Consider the following 15,822-nt stretch of genomic DNA (forward strand, 5'->3'; position numbering starts at 1 on the left):
ATTTTGTTCCTTACTATACTGCATTTTCTAGTTTTGCGTGCATACCATTTTGTGTTGTCTTATACCTGGTTGTTTTAATTCTGAAAATAAAAAACCTACATTGCAATAAGGGAGGTTGGTACCCTACGGATCACTTTGCAGTGTTTGGTTTTCTTTATACGCACTATTTGTATTCTAGAAATTGCACAGGTATAGCTAATCTATTTTTTTTTTTTTTTTAATGAATGAAATAAAGTCTATTTCCTTCAGCAGAAAACAGGAGGCTATCAGGATACACAAGGCTGTAAACAAGTGAAGTACAACATTACTAAAGCAAACATAATCATCACTTCTTGAACTAACCTTATTCAAAAAATAAAGTGCACAGTTACTCCTTGTGTTTGTATGTTGCCACTCGAGGTATTCATCAACTCTTGCTTGCTTCTTACTGTCTGCTGGGTACCAATGGTCAGGAACATTTTTCTCTCGGCACAAGTATCGTAAAATACCTACACTGAAGCAAAAATTATTTCAAAATCAGAATGAACTTATACTAGCAGCACAGTGTATGGGACTAATACTAAGAATCTGCTGTTTGTTACCTTTCAGTCAATGTGAACTCTCCATCCTTGATCACAGGAACCTTCTTCATTGGATTAAGTTTAGTGAATTCTTCACTAAACTGCTCACCTGTAAACATATTTTAACAATAGAATTATAATTAATCATTTTGGAAAAACAAAATTAAGAATTTATCAAAAGAAATTCAATCAATGATGTGGTTTTTGTTTGAAATAAGATGGGTGTTATAAACACCAGATTTTAAAATATTAACAAATATCTGCTGACACAACAGATAAATTATAAACAAAAAAGTAGTGATAAAAGCTGAGACTGTTAAACAGTTATAAACATATATAAAAAAAGTATACTTCAGACAAATGAATGGATTATTTGTCTTATAAAAGGAGTGAACAAAACAGAAGCCCCCCACATTAGCCATAGCTCCTAAAATTTTCATGGCTAATTGATGCAACAGTGAAAGGAAATGGAAATGAGCATTTGGCACCGTTGGCCGGGAGGCCCCTTGTGGGGCAGGTCCGGCCACCTTGGTGCAGGTCTTATTACATTTGACACCACACTGGGCAACCTGCATGCCGGATGGGGATGAAATGATGATGAAGCCAACACAACACCCAGTCCCTGAGTGGAGAAAATTTCCGACACAGCCGGGAATCGAACCTGGGCCCATAGGACGGCAATCTGTCACGCTGACCACTCAGCTATCGGGGCCAACAACAGTGAAAGGGAAAGCCAGTAAGTGAACAACTATTACAAAGTCATGATTAATTATTGAACATATCTGTTGTAAAAATCATGCAACCGTAGTAGTCTGAAATTAAAAACATAAAATATATTAAATGTATGGGAAACAAAAATGAAAAATATATGAAGTGCCACGGGAAAGGGGAAGGGGGTAGAGGGATGGAGGGAAGGGGGGGGGGGGGGGATGGACTGCATATGGAAAGAATTTAAAAGTTTGGAAAGAGTCCGTGATAACACTACAGAGAAAGTACAAAGTATGAAAAATGGTTACGAAAGATAGAATAACTTAAGCAAAATGGAGCAAATTATTGATAGATTGTAAGGGATACAACTATCGACAGTAGTATGATTTATTAAATCCCTTACACATTGCCAGTTTTCTGGAACTTTTGGAGCTAAGCTCACCTTTCCCAAGAGAGGCCTTGTCTTGCTGTTATATTCAACAATGCCCAAGTGCTACTGGTCATGCACCAGTATGTGAGTGCAGGAGATTCGTCATTCAGGTTTTGCACAGAACACTTGCTTGCAGGTTTTGCACAGAACACTTGGTTGCACATGTGACACATCACCAATCTGAATAGTTGCTAAAGCAATGAATTATGAGTTGGGAAATATTATGTCAACTGGTAGATTAATAGTGAGCAATGATACAATTTACATGCGGAAGGTGCACTTAATTATATAAAAAAAGTTTTGCGTCACCTCTGTTCAGAGAGTTTCAGAACCTGTACAGAAAATTGGAATAGAGATCATCATAAACATCATTTCCGTTCTTTTTATTGCTCATGAAAACCACACATTGCACGTTGTACCACCATACACTTCAGAGGTGGTGGTCCAGATTGCTGTACATACTGGTACCTCTAATACCCAGTAGCACGTCCTCTTGCATTGATGCACACCTGAATTCGCCATGGCGTGCTATCCACAAGTACATCAAGGCACTGTTAGTCCAGTTGTCCCACTCCTCAACAGTAATTCGGCATAGATCCCTAAGAGTGGTTGGTGGGTCAAATCGCCCACAAACAGCCCTTTTCAATGTATCCCAGGCATGTTCAATAGGATTCATGTCTTGAGATCATGCTGGTCACTCTAGTCAAGCGATGTCGTTATCCTGAAGGAAGTCATTCACAAGATGTTCATGATGAGGGTGTGAATTGTTGTCCATGAAGATGAATACCTTGCCAATATGCTGTCAATATGGTTGCACTATCGATCACAGGATGGCATTCACGTATAGTACAGCCCTTATGGCGCCTTCCATGACCACCAGCGACATACTTCGGACCCACATAATGCCACCCCAAAATAGCAGGGAACCTCCACCTTGCTGCACTTGCTGGACAGAGTGTCTAAGGCGTTCAGCCTGACTGGGTTGCCTCCAAACAAATCTCCGACGATTGTCTGGTTGAAGGCATATGCGAAACTCATCAGTGCAGAGAACGTGATGCCAATCCTGTGCGGTCCATTCAATATGTTGTTGGGCTTATCTGTACCATGCTGCAAGGTGTCATGGTTGCAAAGATGGACCTCGCCATGGATGTCAGGAGTGAAGTTGCGCATCATGCAGCCTATTGCGCGCAGTCTGAGTTGTAACATGACGTCCTGTGGCTGCACGAAAAGCATTGTTCAACACAGTGGCATTGCTGTCAGGGTTCCTCCGAGCCATAATCCATAGGTAGCTGTCATCCACTGCAGTAGTAGCCCTGGGGCGGCGTGAGCGAGGCATGTCATCGACATTTCCTATGTGTCTGCATCTCCTCCATGTCCGAACAACATCACTTTGGTTCACTCCAAAACACCTGGACACTTCCCCTGTTGAGAGCCCTTCCTGGCACAAAGTAAAAATGCGGATGAAATCGAACTATGGTACTGAACGTCTAGGCATGGTTGAACTACAGACAACACAAGCCGTATACCTCCTACCTGGTGGAATGACTGGAAGTAATTGGCTATCAAACCCCCTCCGTCTAATAGGCACTGCTTATGCATGGTTGTTTACATCTTTGGGCGGATTTTGTGACATCTCTGAAAAGTCAAAGGGGCTGGGTATGTGATACAATATCCACAGTCAAAATCTATCTTCAGGAATTCTGGGAACCGGGCCGATGCAAAACATTTTTTGATGTGTGTACATAACATCAGTGGATAAAACCATATCATTATTGTTGGCCAGCAACTTTCATTGGCAGAATATATTTCTCTTTGATCTGTTATAAAAAGGCTACCATGGCCAGGTGCAGCCTGAAAGATTTATTTGGTAAAGCAATAGCAAACTGCAGTGTGAAAGTGGAATGCATTTGACTGTTAATAAGAGTATGATTGGGTCTATACATCGGTAGAAAGTGTGTTAAGTGCAAAATGTCAATAAACTAAAAGCAACAACTTTTCACTTAAATTTAAAGAATTTTAATATACATAAAATGAAGAGAGATATTTTCATATTAGGCAGCAACATGGTCACATCGATTTAGCAACAAACTATGTTCTCTTGTGAACCAGCCCATATCCTTACCCAAAAAATTAAATTATAGATGAAGAGCAGGTTCATGAGATGTTAGGAGTACATGTTACAGTAAAGGGAGATTACTGCATGCTATATATGGGGAATTATCTGCTTAATGAATTTTATTTTCAAACATAAAACATGAAAACTAAAACTATAGTGAATGTCAGATACCATTAGTTCTTGAAAGCTACTGGCCTGTAGAATATCTATCATTATGTTAGTACGAACTGGAAGTTTCCTTGAATTTAATTTCTGCTGAAAATGAATTATTGTTCGAGTTTAATGACAGAGCCACATGAGGTATACCACTTTCTACCACATCACCCACCACTGTGATAGGCAAATTTTCTAGAAAGTACGTTTCTTATGCCAAGGTTATTAAGCCAAAGCAGTAATTTTTTCACATAGCAATGATGTCAGTATCATCATAAAATATTAATGATAGACAAAGTAAACTAACAGGAGAAGACGAGGCAATGGTGATAGTAATGGTAATGTAATCATTCAGCAAATATAATAAAAGATTACACCAATCCAGGTAATTGTAAAATAAATTAAAGAAACACAACACAAAAAGAGAGGAACTATCAAAATTTTACTTTCTCATGACATTAACATCTACAGCAAATAGCTTTGTGTGAGATGGATACTGTGACTGAGTTAAAATGAAACATAATAGAGAATGGAAAGTGAGTAGAGATTAGTGCATAAAAGAAGTTGATAATTTTGACTAAACATTTTTATTTTTCATTTTCCTCACTGTATATTTATGTATATAACCTGGTAAAATGAAGTGGCTATCTGGCTGTGATGGCAGCTTTTTTTTTTTGCAGGGTTGGCATTTTCTTGTATTGTTAATAATACAGTATCACAGAAACTGCTAGTTAATAACACATTTATCTATATCATCAATGAAATTTTAATTAATCTGCTTTGGCACAGATACTTGAATCCTGCTCCACTCAGCAAGAACATTTATTAGAGGAGGGGGTGGGGGGTGAGACAGATGGAGAACATGTCATGACACAAGACCTAAATTTGAGTGGCACAAACAACTTACTATATCCCAGGGAACTGATGGTTACCCACTCACTTCTAGAAGTGTATGGCAATTCTGTGATGAATACTCTGTACTTCAGATCAGATTCCTGGAGGGGGGGGGAGGGGGAAAGGAGTAAGTGTAACCTCTTGTCCCCCCCCCCCCCTCCTTGTGTGGAGGCCTATGTCACTCAAAACTCTGTCCCTCCTTCCATAATCTGCACACTATTGACTTACATAACTTTTGTTTGTCAACATTTGTTTCAACATTACGTTGCCTTCACTAATGGCACTACCCCACCTCCCTCATTCTCAATGTCTGCTGTCAATAATATTAACGATGTTAACAGCAGTCTGTCATGGATTCCTAAGAAAATATTTTCTGCAACCACTTTTTGAGAGCACTTTTTGTGCTCGTACTGTGAGCTACCAACATGCTCCTCCTTGAATTGGAGCATGGCTGCACCTCGTCACATGAACCGCTATGGTCCTGGGTTACCAGTTCACCTTGCCAAGTAAAACTTACTGACATTTACTATAAATTCATATTTTACACCATAATATGGCTTATTTTAAGTAATATGATTGTAGTGTGAATGGAAAATCCACAATGAGATAATGTCAATATTATGAACACCATATAGCAGAGATGTTGAGTTGTAGACAGGCACAGTGAAAAGACTAACATACACATAAGCTTTTAGCCAGAATGCCTTCTTCTGAAGTGGACAAAATACACACACACACACACACACACACACACACACACACACACACACTTTCATGCAAAGATGGCTCATACATGCATTACCACTGTCTCTGGTTGCCAATGCCAGACTGTGAGCAACTGCGCATGATGGGAGAATAGAATCAATCAGAGTGGTTGGGGGGGGGGGGGGGAGGGGGGACCTGGGGTGGGATGGAGGAGAGAGTGCAGGATACAGGTGGGGGACAGCAGAGTGCTGTCTTAGGGAGCATACATGGATGAGGTGGAGAGAGGGTATGGCAGCAAGGTGTAGTCGGGAGGTTAGATGGAGGGCATGGGGGGCGCAGGGCGGGGCGTTGGGTGTGTGGAAAAGGAGAGAAGTAAAAAGACTGTGGGTGTGCTTGAGGAATAGAAGGCTGTGTAGTGCCAGAGTGAGAACAGGGAAGGGGATAGGTGGGTGAAGGACAATGACTAAGGAAGGTTCAGGCCAGGAGGGTTATGGGAATGTAGAGTATATTACAGGGAGAGTTCCTATCTGTGCAATTCAGAAAAGCTGGTTTTGGCAGGAAGGATCCAGATGGCACAGGCTGTGAAGCAGTCATTAAAAAGAAGAACGCTGTATAAGGCAGCGTGCTCAGCAACTGGGCAGTCCAGCTGTTTCTAGGCAACAGTTTGTCAGTGGCCATTCACGTGGACAGACCACTTGTTGGTTGTCATGCCCACATAGAACAAAGCAGGATCACATGACTGGTTTCAGATGAAGTCCTGCCTTTGATGGAATAGGTGATGCCTGTGACTGGATTGGAGTAGGTGGAAGTGGGAGGAAGTATAGGACAGGTCTTGCATCTAGATGTATTACAAGGATATGAGCCATGAAGCAAGGGGTTAGCAGCAGGGGTTGTGTAGGGATGGACGAGGATATTGTAGGTTCGGTGGGCAGTGGAATATCACTGTGGGAGAGATGGGGAAGATAATGGGTGAGACATTCCTCATTTCAAGGCGTGATGAGAGGTAGTAGAAAACCAGGTGGAGTATGTGATTCAGTTGCTCCAGTCCTGGGTGGTACTTAGTCACAAGGGGAATGCTCCTCTGTGGCCAGATGGTGGGACTTTGGGAAGTGGTGGGTGACTGGAGAGGTAAGTATGAGAAATCTGACTCTGTACAAAGTTGGAAGTGTAATTATGGTATTTCATTTATTTTTTACCAAATTGAGGAGCAAATCTCCAAGATCATGGAATGTATCAGCATATGAAATTACAACATAAAAGTCTTTGCGAAACCCTTGGTGTATTTCGAGATGGATGTCTTGTTACTACACATGTGACATTCATGAGTGGCTACGCTGCATGGAAGGTACTTCTTGGCATGGAATGGGTGGCAGCTGTTGACATGGAGGTACAGCTGGTGATATGGATGGAGGTACTGATGTAGCCAACTTTGAGCTTGAGGTCAACATCAAGGAAGGTAGCTTGTTGCGTTGAAAAGGACAGGTGGAATCAATGTGCCCTGAAATAAGGAATATCCTACCCCACAGTGGTATTCTGCCACCCACTGAGCCTACACAATATCTTCATCCATTCCTTCACATCCCCTGCTCCCAACACATTGCCTCCTGGCTCATATCCCTGTAACAGAACTAGATGCAAGACCTGTTCCTTACATCCTTCCACTACAACCTACTCCAGTCCAGTCACAGACATCACCATCCCATGAAATGAAATGCTGTGTGGCTATGGCCTCCCATCGGGTAGACCGTTCGCCTGGTGCAAGTCTTTCTAGTTGACCCCACTTCGGCGACTTGCGTGTCGATGGGGATGAAATGATGATGATAAGGACGACACAACATGCAGTCCTTGAGTGGAGAAAATCTCCCACCCAGCTGGGAATCGAACCCGGGCCTTTAGGTATTACAATCAGTCATGCTGACCACTCAGCTACCAGGGGCGGACACCTATCCCATCAAAGGCAAGGCTACCTGTGAATCCAGTCATTTGATCTACAAGCTAAGCTACAACCACTGTGCTTCATTCTGCGTGGGCATGACAACCAACACGCTGTTGTGTCCGCATGATGGCCAACGACAAACAGTGGCCAAGAAAAGTGGGCTCCCCAGTTTCTGAACCCACTGCTCAACCCATCGTTCTTCATTTTAATGACTGCTTCACAGCCTATGGCATCTGGATCCTTCCTACCAATGGCAGCTTTTCTGAACTGCACAGGCAGGAACTCTCCCTGCAGTATATCCTATGTTTCCATAACCATCCTGGCATCAGCCTTTGTTAGTCATTGTCCCCTTCCTTGTTCCCAACCCACAGCCTCATATTGCACAAGCCTCCACCCCAGCCATCTGTCTTACTGCTCTGCCATTTCTCCACCTCGTACCTGTATGCTCTCGCAAACAGCACTTTACTGCCCCCACCTGTACTGTGCTCTCCCCCCCCCCCTCCTCAACCCAGCCTCCTCCTTTCTGCTACCACACAGATGGCTTCTCCCATCATGCAAAGTTGCTCACAGTCTGGTCTCGGCACTCAGAGACAGTATATGTTGTCTATTTGAAATGAAGCCCTTCTGGCCAGAAGCTTATGTGTTTAGAATTTTTTCTGTTGTGCCTGTCTGAGTCCCATCATCTCCACAACAATCTATAGTTCTCACAATACTGTCATAGGTTGAATAATAATTTCAAAAGAATTAACTGAAATATACATTGCTCTATTGTTGTGATAGAAATAAAAAGCTGCTTTATGTGGAGCTAAGTGTCAACAGGAAAGGTCATGCCGCAATTGGTAAGGGAGGGTAGCAGTCATGTCACCTTCCCCCCCCCCCCCTCCCCGCTCCTCCTCAAGACTAATCATCTTCATCAACTGAACTCACATCATGCCTATCAGACAGACAGATGGATCAATTCAATATCAGCTTGAGGAAAAACAGATCATGTAATGGATATTGATTTGTGGCATGCATACCCAGAGTCATTTCTCATGAAATCTCAAAACTATTTCGTCTTTCACCGCACAACTAAAATGAAATGACTGCCCTCCACCCTTCTTGCCTACCCAGACTCTGGATATGCTTTTGTCGAAGAAATAGGTAGCGCTGGTGGAAACAGCACTATTAAAATTATAAATCACTGTTAGCAGGACAATAAACAAACATTAAATCAGTAGCACAGTACATTTTAGTAGCTAATGAATGGGTGATAATGTACCAATAAATAAATGAAACTCATTAGATACTCTTCTTTTTGGTAGTAAGTGCAGTTTTTTCATTAACTTTACAGAATAAACAGCACACATTCCTAACAGGTTCCAGCCTATTTATTTTGCAGCTGAAAACTTCAACACTGTTGCTGCCCCAGCAATATAAAATTTGTGTCTGAGTCTACGTTAGAATAAACACCACTATTGGCAATCCAACTGGTGACTTCCATTATCTCTAATCACCACGCCTTTGATTTACGTGGGCACTGATTCACTTTTCGAGTGCCAAAATTCCCGTATTAAGACCACAGAACCTCTCTCTCTTGAGCTGCTGTTACAATGTATGACAGAATACTAATCTTACATCTCCTTCAACCCACTAAAGTGACCACATGCTCCACATCAATGCCCTGAAGTTAAAAATATTGGTACTACTAATTATGCTATGGAAATATGACAGATGAAACCATAGGTTTTAGTTGCCAATAGTGACAAAATATGGGCTCCCTGCTAACAGTCTCTTGAATAAATTCAATAATTTTAGATTACTAATAAGTTTTTCATATGTCCACTAAAACTTCCAATCACTTGGTGTTTCATCTGCCATTCTATCTCAGTTTACATACAATACTGTAACATATTCCTACAATACCAACCATGGAGAACATTCATTTCCCTTGCCACAAAAGGAATGTCATTTGCTAACAAAAATAAGACAACTGCTCTTGATGGTTGTGAAAGCAGATCATAGTAAACTTTCAGCGACATACTGCAGCTGTTCTTCTGTTAGTGAAGTGTAACTGTGTAGAGAACAGTGATCCTGAAAGATAAAAGTTGCATGAATTACAGTGAACACACCAGGAAAATAAACAGTTTGGGATGTTGTGAAGCTGAAACAAAAGAATGATGTTGGTGATAACAAATACTTCAGTTAATTGAAGTTTATGCATGCCAAATCCCACTAGCACCTTACTGTTGAAGAAGCCCACAATACAACAGTTACTGCATTTTAAATGCACAAACATTTCTAAACAAACGAGTTTCACTCTGAAATTATGCCTTCATAAATAGGCAAGTCATATTATCTGAGCTTCCAATTGTTTTATCTTTCATCAGGAAATATCTGTTTCAGGTTTTTAATTCTGCCTTTTCTGTTTGATGAGCTCTTTACAGGTAGGAGTGATATCGACTGGGCCACAATAAATAAGTATTTCATCATTTCTGCTGTGCACTGAATATAGAACTTAACAGGTGTAATCAGTGAAAGCCTACATTGTATGATTAACAGGTGTAGTTCCATTGCCATGGTACGGTTTCAATGAATTAAATTGTTTTTAAAATACTACACTCCTTACCTTAATGTTTTCTACCCATACAATTATCACATAAGTAAATGAATATCTGAATACAGCAGAGTTTATTAACCTCCATTTTCTTCATATTTCTCCATTAATTTTGTTTCTTAATAAGTCTTACCATTCAACTGGCAGATAACTAAATATGGACGAAACATACCAATTTCTGTGGTCTTATAGGAGCCAAATGTATTAACATTATTTTGCTAATATTATCCACTAAATTTAAATGTTCTCAGTTACTTTTTGGATTGTGATAACCAGCATAACTATGACATCACTGTAATCACTAATCATTACCTCTTCATGACCTGGCGGCTAGGGCACTAGATGGATCTGTAGAAAGACTGACTAGTTGCCCATTATCTCACAAATGAGTTACTTTATTCAAAACTACAATTATGTAAATGTAAATCGCTACACCATGAACATCTTAATCAAATGTTACCAAACTGATACTACAATATTTCTAAGCATGTGGGGAAATGTTGATTAAAATTTGATCCTTATGCTGGCTTATTTTCAGTGTAAAAAATCCATTTCTATGAATGAATAATGAAGTGAAAACATGATATCTTTGGGAGTATTTACTTTTACTGGAAACATTCAAGTGGAGATCGCAACTTATTACATCCAGATGAACATGCAAGTGTAGCTTATCACGATTTTTCTGACTTTGGGTAGGATGGACCATGGAAATGAATGATATAGAGCCACCATACTGACAGATTACACAGTTGTCTGTAGTGCAAGGACTACAGGGTGAATGATGACGAGATGGACTCAGGGCAACAGTGTGATAAAAACAGTTAGGAGTCCTTCCACAAGTACAACACCACAAGAACACAAAAGGATGGTCAGATTGTTCAAGAAGCTCTGACAAACAAATCAATGACAACACCTAAAATCTGGGCAGAAGTGATGGTTGAGTGTCACCATGGGCTGTTGGGAACAGATTATCGGTAGATGATTTCAATCATGAGTTGGCATGCATAATTTACTGCTGATATCACGCACAGACAACAGACACCTGTAAAGTGTAGAGCCAGGTCAACTGGAAGTTGTGTGGAATTTTGTGGCTGTATGGTGCAGAACCACAGCCAAATGGAAAATTCTGTGAAACTTTTTTGGCATTTAGCTATGAATCTCACTTCTGTCTTTGGTGGCAGGTTTGTCACCAACCTGTCCGTAAGTGACCTCATAAAAGATCACAGCAAGCTGTGATTCTTGAGCCCCATAGCTCCCTAATGTCTGGAATCTGTCTTTCTCAGGTGTAGGTGAAACAACCTTGAGGAATGTGTGGATCCTTGATTGGACTGTCCATCTTGTAAATTGTCATCCACAGAGAATGTGTGGGATTACACAGGAAATCATATGCTTTCAAATCAGCTTCCAGCCAGTTTGTTTAACAGGCATGACAAACAATTCCTCAATTTAACTTTTGGAGGCTGTTTTCTTTCATGATTCAATGAATATAGGAGAGTATTTGTGCCCATGGGGGACCAGACTTCATATTGATGGTTATGGACATCAGTTCAGAATGGAATGGCATGTAATATCTGTTATATGATGACCATTTCTACACAGTTTGATAAACATCAGACTGCAGTTTTATGGTGTAACACTTTCCATTTCTGTCAGTGTGTTTCTACAAAACTTTTTTGCTCTCTCTTAGTATAAAAATCACACATATCCTAGTCAAATTATTTTCTCATCTTACACACAATCATTTGAGGTAATTCACAGAACAAGTCATTACATAATTCTCAGAAAGATGAGGATAATTTTAAAATTAAAAGATAAAAAAACTATAAAAATTATAAAACAAAATATTTGTGAAAAAGTGTACAGACAACAATACCGTGAAAGGCTGTAAACTACAGCCAGGAATCTTTTACACAATAAAATAAGTGTGTTGAAGAATGTTGCTAACTTACAATAATATGCATCAAATTTTTCATCAACAGCCAAAAGTCCAATCAACAAAGTTCAGGAGATGTGGCAGACCACTGTGCAGCTTGTCCACAATAAGTTGGCAATTCACTTGGTGGCTGTCAGGAATTGCAGTAGGCATGTCTTTCTCCACATTAGCACTGCTGTGGTGAGAGGAATGGTGACCAGAAGGCAACATCAGCTTCTTCCTGGAGTACTGGCACCGTTACACTTAACAATGCATACAATAATACTTCGCATCCAGAGGCAGCTTAATGTTACTGCATTTTGAGACAATTTAATATCTTTCAACCAATGCCAGTTTTTTATGTTTCTGGCAGCACCAGTAAAATCATCATCTTACTGTGTACAAGCCACACAGTCACAAAACAAAACTGTTCACATGGAAAATGGCTAAGTCTCACATCTGCCATTCTCAGCATGTACAGCCACATCATAAGCTGTGGCAACATTTTTGCCCTGTTAATGGTCATGATGCATTACAGCAGCGACATATTATCATATCAGCAATATGTACAATACATAACACTGTAAATAATACCAATTAAACATTACACGTGGAAGTATAGGACCAACAGTGCAGTACAGATTGACTGGCAGCACTAGATGCTGTCCAAAGGAGGTGTTAATGTCACTGTCTGCACTGTGAGCAACATTTATTATGTCCTTGTTATGCTAGGTGACGATGGCCTTTCTGTGGTAACTTCTCTTGTCTTGATGAGTACAACACTGGTGTATATTATTTCTTGCACAGTTGAGAACTATTGCATTATGAGTTAACAAAACTGTACAACATAACTCACAAAATGTTGTTCAAAATTCATCCAAGTTCTTTTAAAGACATATGTTTTATAGGAATGAGAGATTATTATTGCTTTAAGGAGTAAGTGATTTTAGATCAATCTGGTTTCTAGCAAACTTTTATCTCTTATGAAATTTGTATTTCGAATGTAGGGGAGGGTAAATAATTAAATAATTAGTCAATTCTTTGGTATGGATGAAACTCGTAATGACACTTTTTTCAAATTATGAACTCAAATATAGACACCAAGCTCAACAGCAATCCTTTTGTCCTTTTATTTGGGAACATTAAAATTCACTGTCACTCTAAATTTTGAACACAATCACGTACAAATTAAGTTGCCAAATATTTATTTATTTAGCGTATGGCTATACATGCAACATTAATACATCAAGCGTTAAACATTAAAATCTCATAACAAACATGAATATAATTTATGTTTATATTGGTCAGTTAAAAGGTTATATCGAGGTTTGAGATCCATTCTAGCGCCGATGGGGATGCCTCCAGGAAGTCGGACCAGTTCCCTGCATATGCTCGCAAGGAGCATTCACCATGGATGTGTTGGATCGTCTGTCTAGGGATACCGCAGTCGCAGTCTGGTGACATCGCTCTTCCCCATTTGTGTAGTGAATCCGCACACCTGCCATGTCCAGTACATATTCGATTTAATGCGGACCATGTTTTCCGTGTTAGTTCCATTCCAGAGATGTTGCAGTTATAGCTCTCAAACCAGGTCTGTAGTTGGTCATTTGTCTTTTGGTTCCAATCTAGTCTCCATTGTTTCATGTGGTCATAGTTATTACTTTGAAGCTGCTCAGCTGTGCCTATGGGTGGCTTTCTTGATTTCAATCGAGTGTGTCGCAGTTGTGAGAATTCTTCTTTAATTGATAGTTCTGGTTTTGTCTCAATCTTTCTGAATTCGTGCAGTAGGGCCGCTTTTCTACGCCGGTCTGGGGGCAGGATATTACATAGCACCGGTAACCAGTACGTGGGCGTTGATTTAACAGTTCCAGAAATCAACCTCATTGTGTTATTTAATTGCCTGTCAATAAGTTTGGTGTGACAGCTATTAGTTGCCAAATAGAAAACTGTATACAGAAGTAGCAGCCAGGATGGCAAATCAGAGGCAGCAGAATCCCTTTTGTGATACTTAAAAGATCTCAATTGCAACACCCCTTGTCAGGGATGAGAACCAACAACAAACTAGGGCAATTAAACCACACACCAATTACCACCCTGCAAGGTTTAAGGTTATACATGGTTTGCAGTGTACTTAGAAATGTGACCCTCAGTAATTTCATGTACACTTAAGTATTACCTCATATGGAGACCAACAACTAAACAGAGTGAGCCACTGTAAGCGACGTAAGATATATCGGGCATTAGGTCAATTACAATTCACAATTGTCTTAAGACCCCTAAAAATGAACTGCAAATAATAACCACTGATAGATTAAAAAGAGCAAAACAGTCACAACAATACTAATACTAAAGAGACTTTGTCTCCACCTGGATAACACAGTGACTGCCATACTTCACAACTCCAAAAGCCAATGACCGCCCTCCCCTACCCCCAAATAAATCTAATATGGGCACCCACTGCAGCACAAACAATTACTCAAACATTGTTATAAAACAATAAATAAGAGCACCAACACCTAGCAATAAATTGGAAAAATTTGCTGAACTAGGCCCACTCAATTCGGGGTACACTGTAACATAACCACGAGCAATGTCTCCCTATTACAATTTACTAACACATAATTTTAAAAATACTTGCAACCCAAGGTAAGCCCCTTCACTGGATGTGCTTATATGGGACTCATACACCCACTCCTCATGAATGTGACTAACACTGACAGACTTGTACATGGAAAAATTTGTCAACAATGTATCATCAGAACGTGACTGCCTCCACGCCTTGTTGGATGAGGCAGGTAATTGAAACCAACTGTGGATGGACCTCATACTAGCCTCATTTCTCATGTGAAATTTTCCTCATCTCACATTAGTCCACGTTATATTACAACATTTGATACAACTGTGTGTTTGTTAATTGGAAATCCACTTTGTGAAGCCATCTGGTGATGATGCTCCTTCAAGAATTGCGGAGTTCGATATTGTCGTGTTTTTCTCCTCGTGTTAGCTGTTGTTAAGAGAATACGAGCAGCAGAAACTAAGAATTTATCATTCTTGGTGATTTGTGGTACTTCCATACTTGAGAGGAATTTGTTCAAAATTTGTTAAGCTGTAGTTAGCATTGTTCTAGTCGTTCTTCCAATATGTATGTGGTTTTAAGTGCTGTGCTGATTAACCTGACACCTATTACCGTATTTACTCGAATCTAAGCAGCAATTTTTTTCCGGTTTTTGTAATCCAAAAAACCGCCGGCGACTTAGAATCGAGTGCAAAGTAAGCGGAAGTTCTCAAAAATGTTGGTAGGTGCCGCCACAACTAACTTCTGCCGTCGAATATATGTAGCGGTAAATAGGCATGCTTTGCAGGCACAAAGATAAATACTGGTGCCAAATCCTCTGCGTCAGTAAATAAATTTAAAAAAAAGGTAGAAAACGAGCTTTTTTTCCTCCGACCCGAGTTTCGACCACTACATTTTCATACATTATCCAACGAAGTAAACAGAAATTCCGTATTGTTCATTTTCGAATGTAGCAGCCTTTCAAATATTCGTAGCAACAAAAATAAATTTCTTTACACAAAAATACCAACAATGCACAAGGCTTTAAGATTGTTGCACGAGCTGATACACTGGGGCTCTTTAAGATTTCACGTAGCGGAACCTATTGCTTCGTGCAATTTTGTGAAGTGCTTGTTGGCGTTAATGAACCATAATGAAGAGCTTTCATTATAGTGCCAAATTCTAGAGGGGAGTTATTTCTTCTGGTGAACAAAGTTCTAATCGTGCTGCAGGTCTGTGATATGGGATTGATGAGGGC

The 15,822-nt window shown here is 40.1% G+C and overlaps 1 protein-coding gene across 3 annotated transcripts in view; it reads right to left on the reverse strand.

Annotated features, from left to right (window-relative positions):
* Positions 1–15,822, reverse strand: part of LOC126190189 (glutathione S-transferase theta-1-like) — a 112,151-nt gene that overhangs the window by 29,688 nt on the left and 66,641 nt on the right. For all 3 annotated transcript variants that reach the window (XM_049931004.1, XM_049931005.1, XM_049931001.1), the window contains exons 3-5: positions 9,412–9,575; positions 582–669; positions 343–493 (exon numbers count right to left, since the gene is read on the reverse strand). In XM_049931004.1, the coding sequence (XP_049786961.1) occupies positions 343–493; positions 582–669; positions 9,412–9,523 (351 nt within the window). In that variant the 5' untranslated portion in view covers positions 9,524–9,575. The remainder of the gene's footprint in view (positions 1–342; positions 494–581; positions 670–9,411; positions 9,576–15,822) is intronic.

This window comes from Schistocerca cancellata, chromosome 1, assembly GCF_023864275.1.
Source record: "Schistocerca cancellata isolate TAMUIC-IGC-003103 chromosome 1, iqSchCanc2.1, whole genome shotgun sequence".
NCBI lineage: Eukaryota > Metazoa > Arthropoda > Insecta > Orthoptera > Acrididae > Schistocerca > Schistocerca cancellata.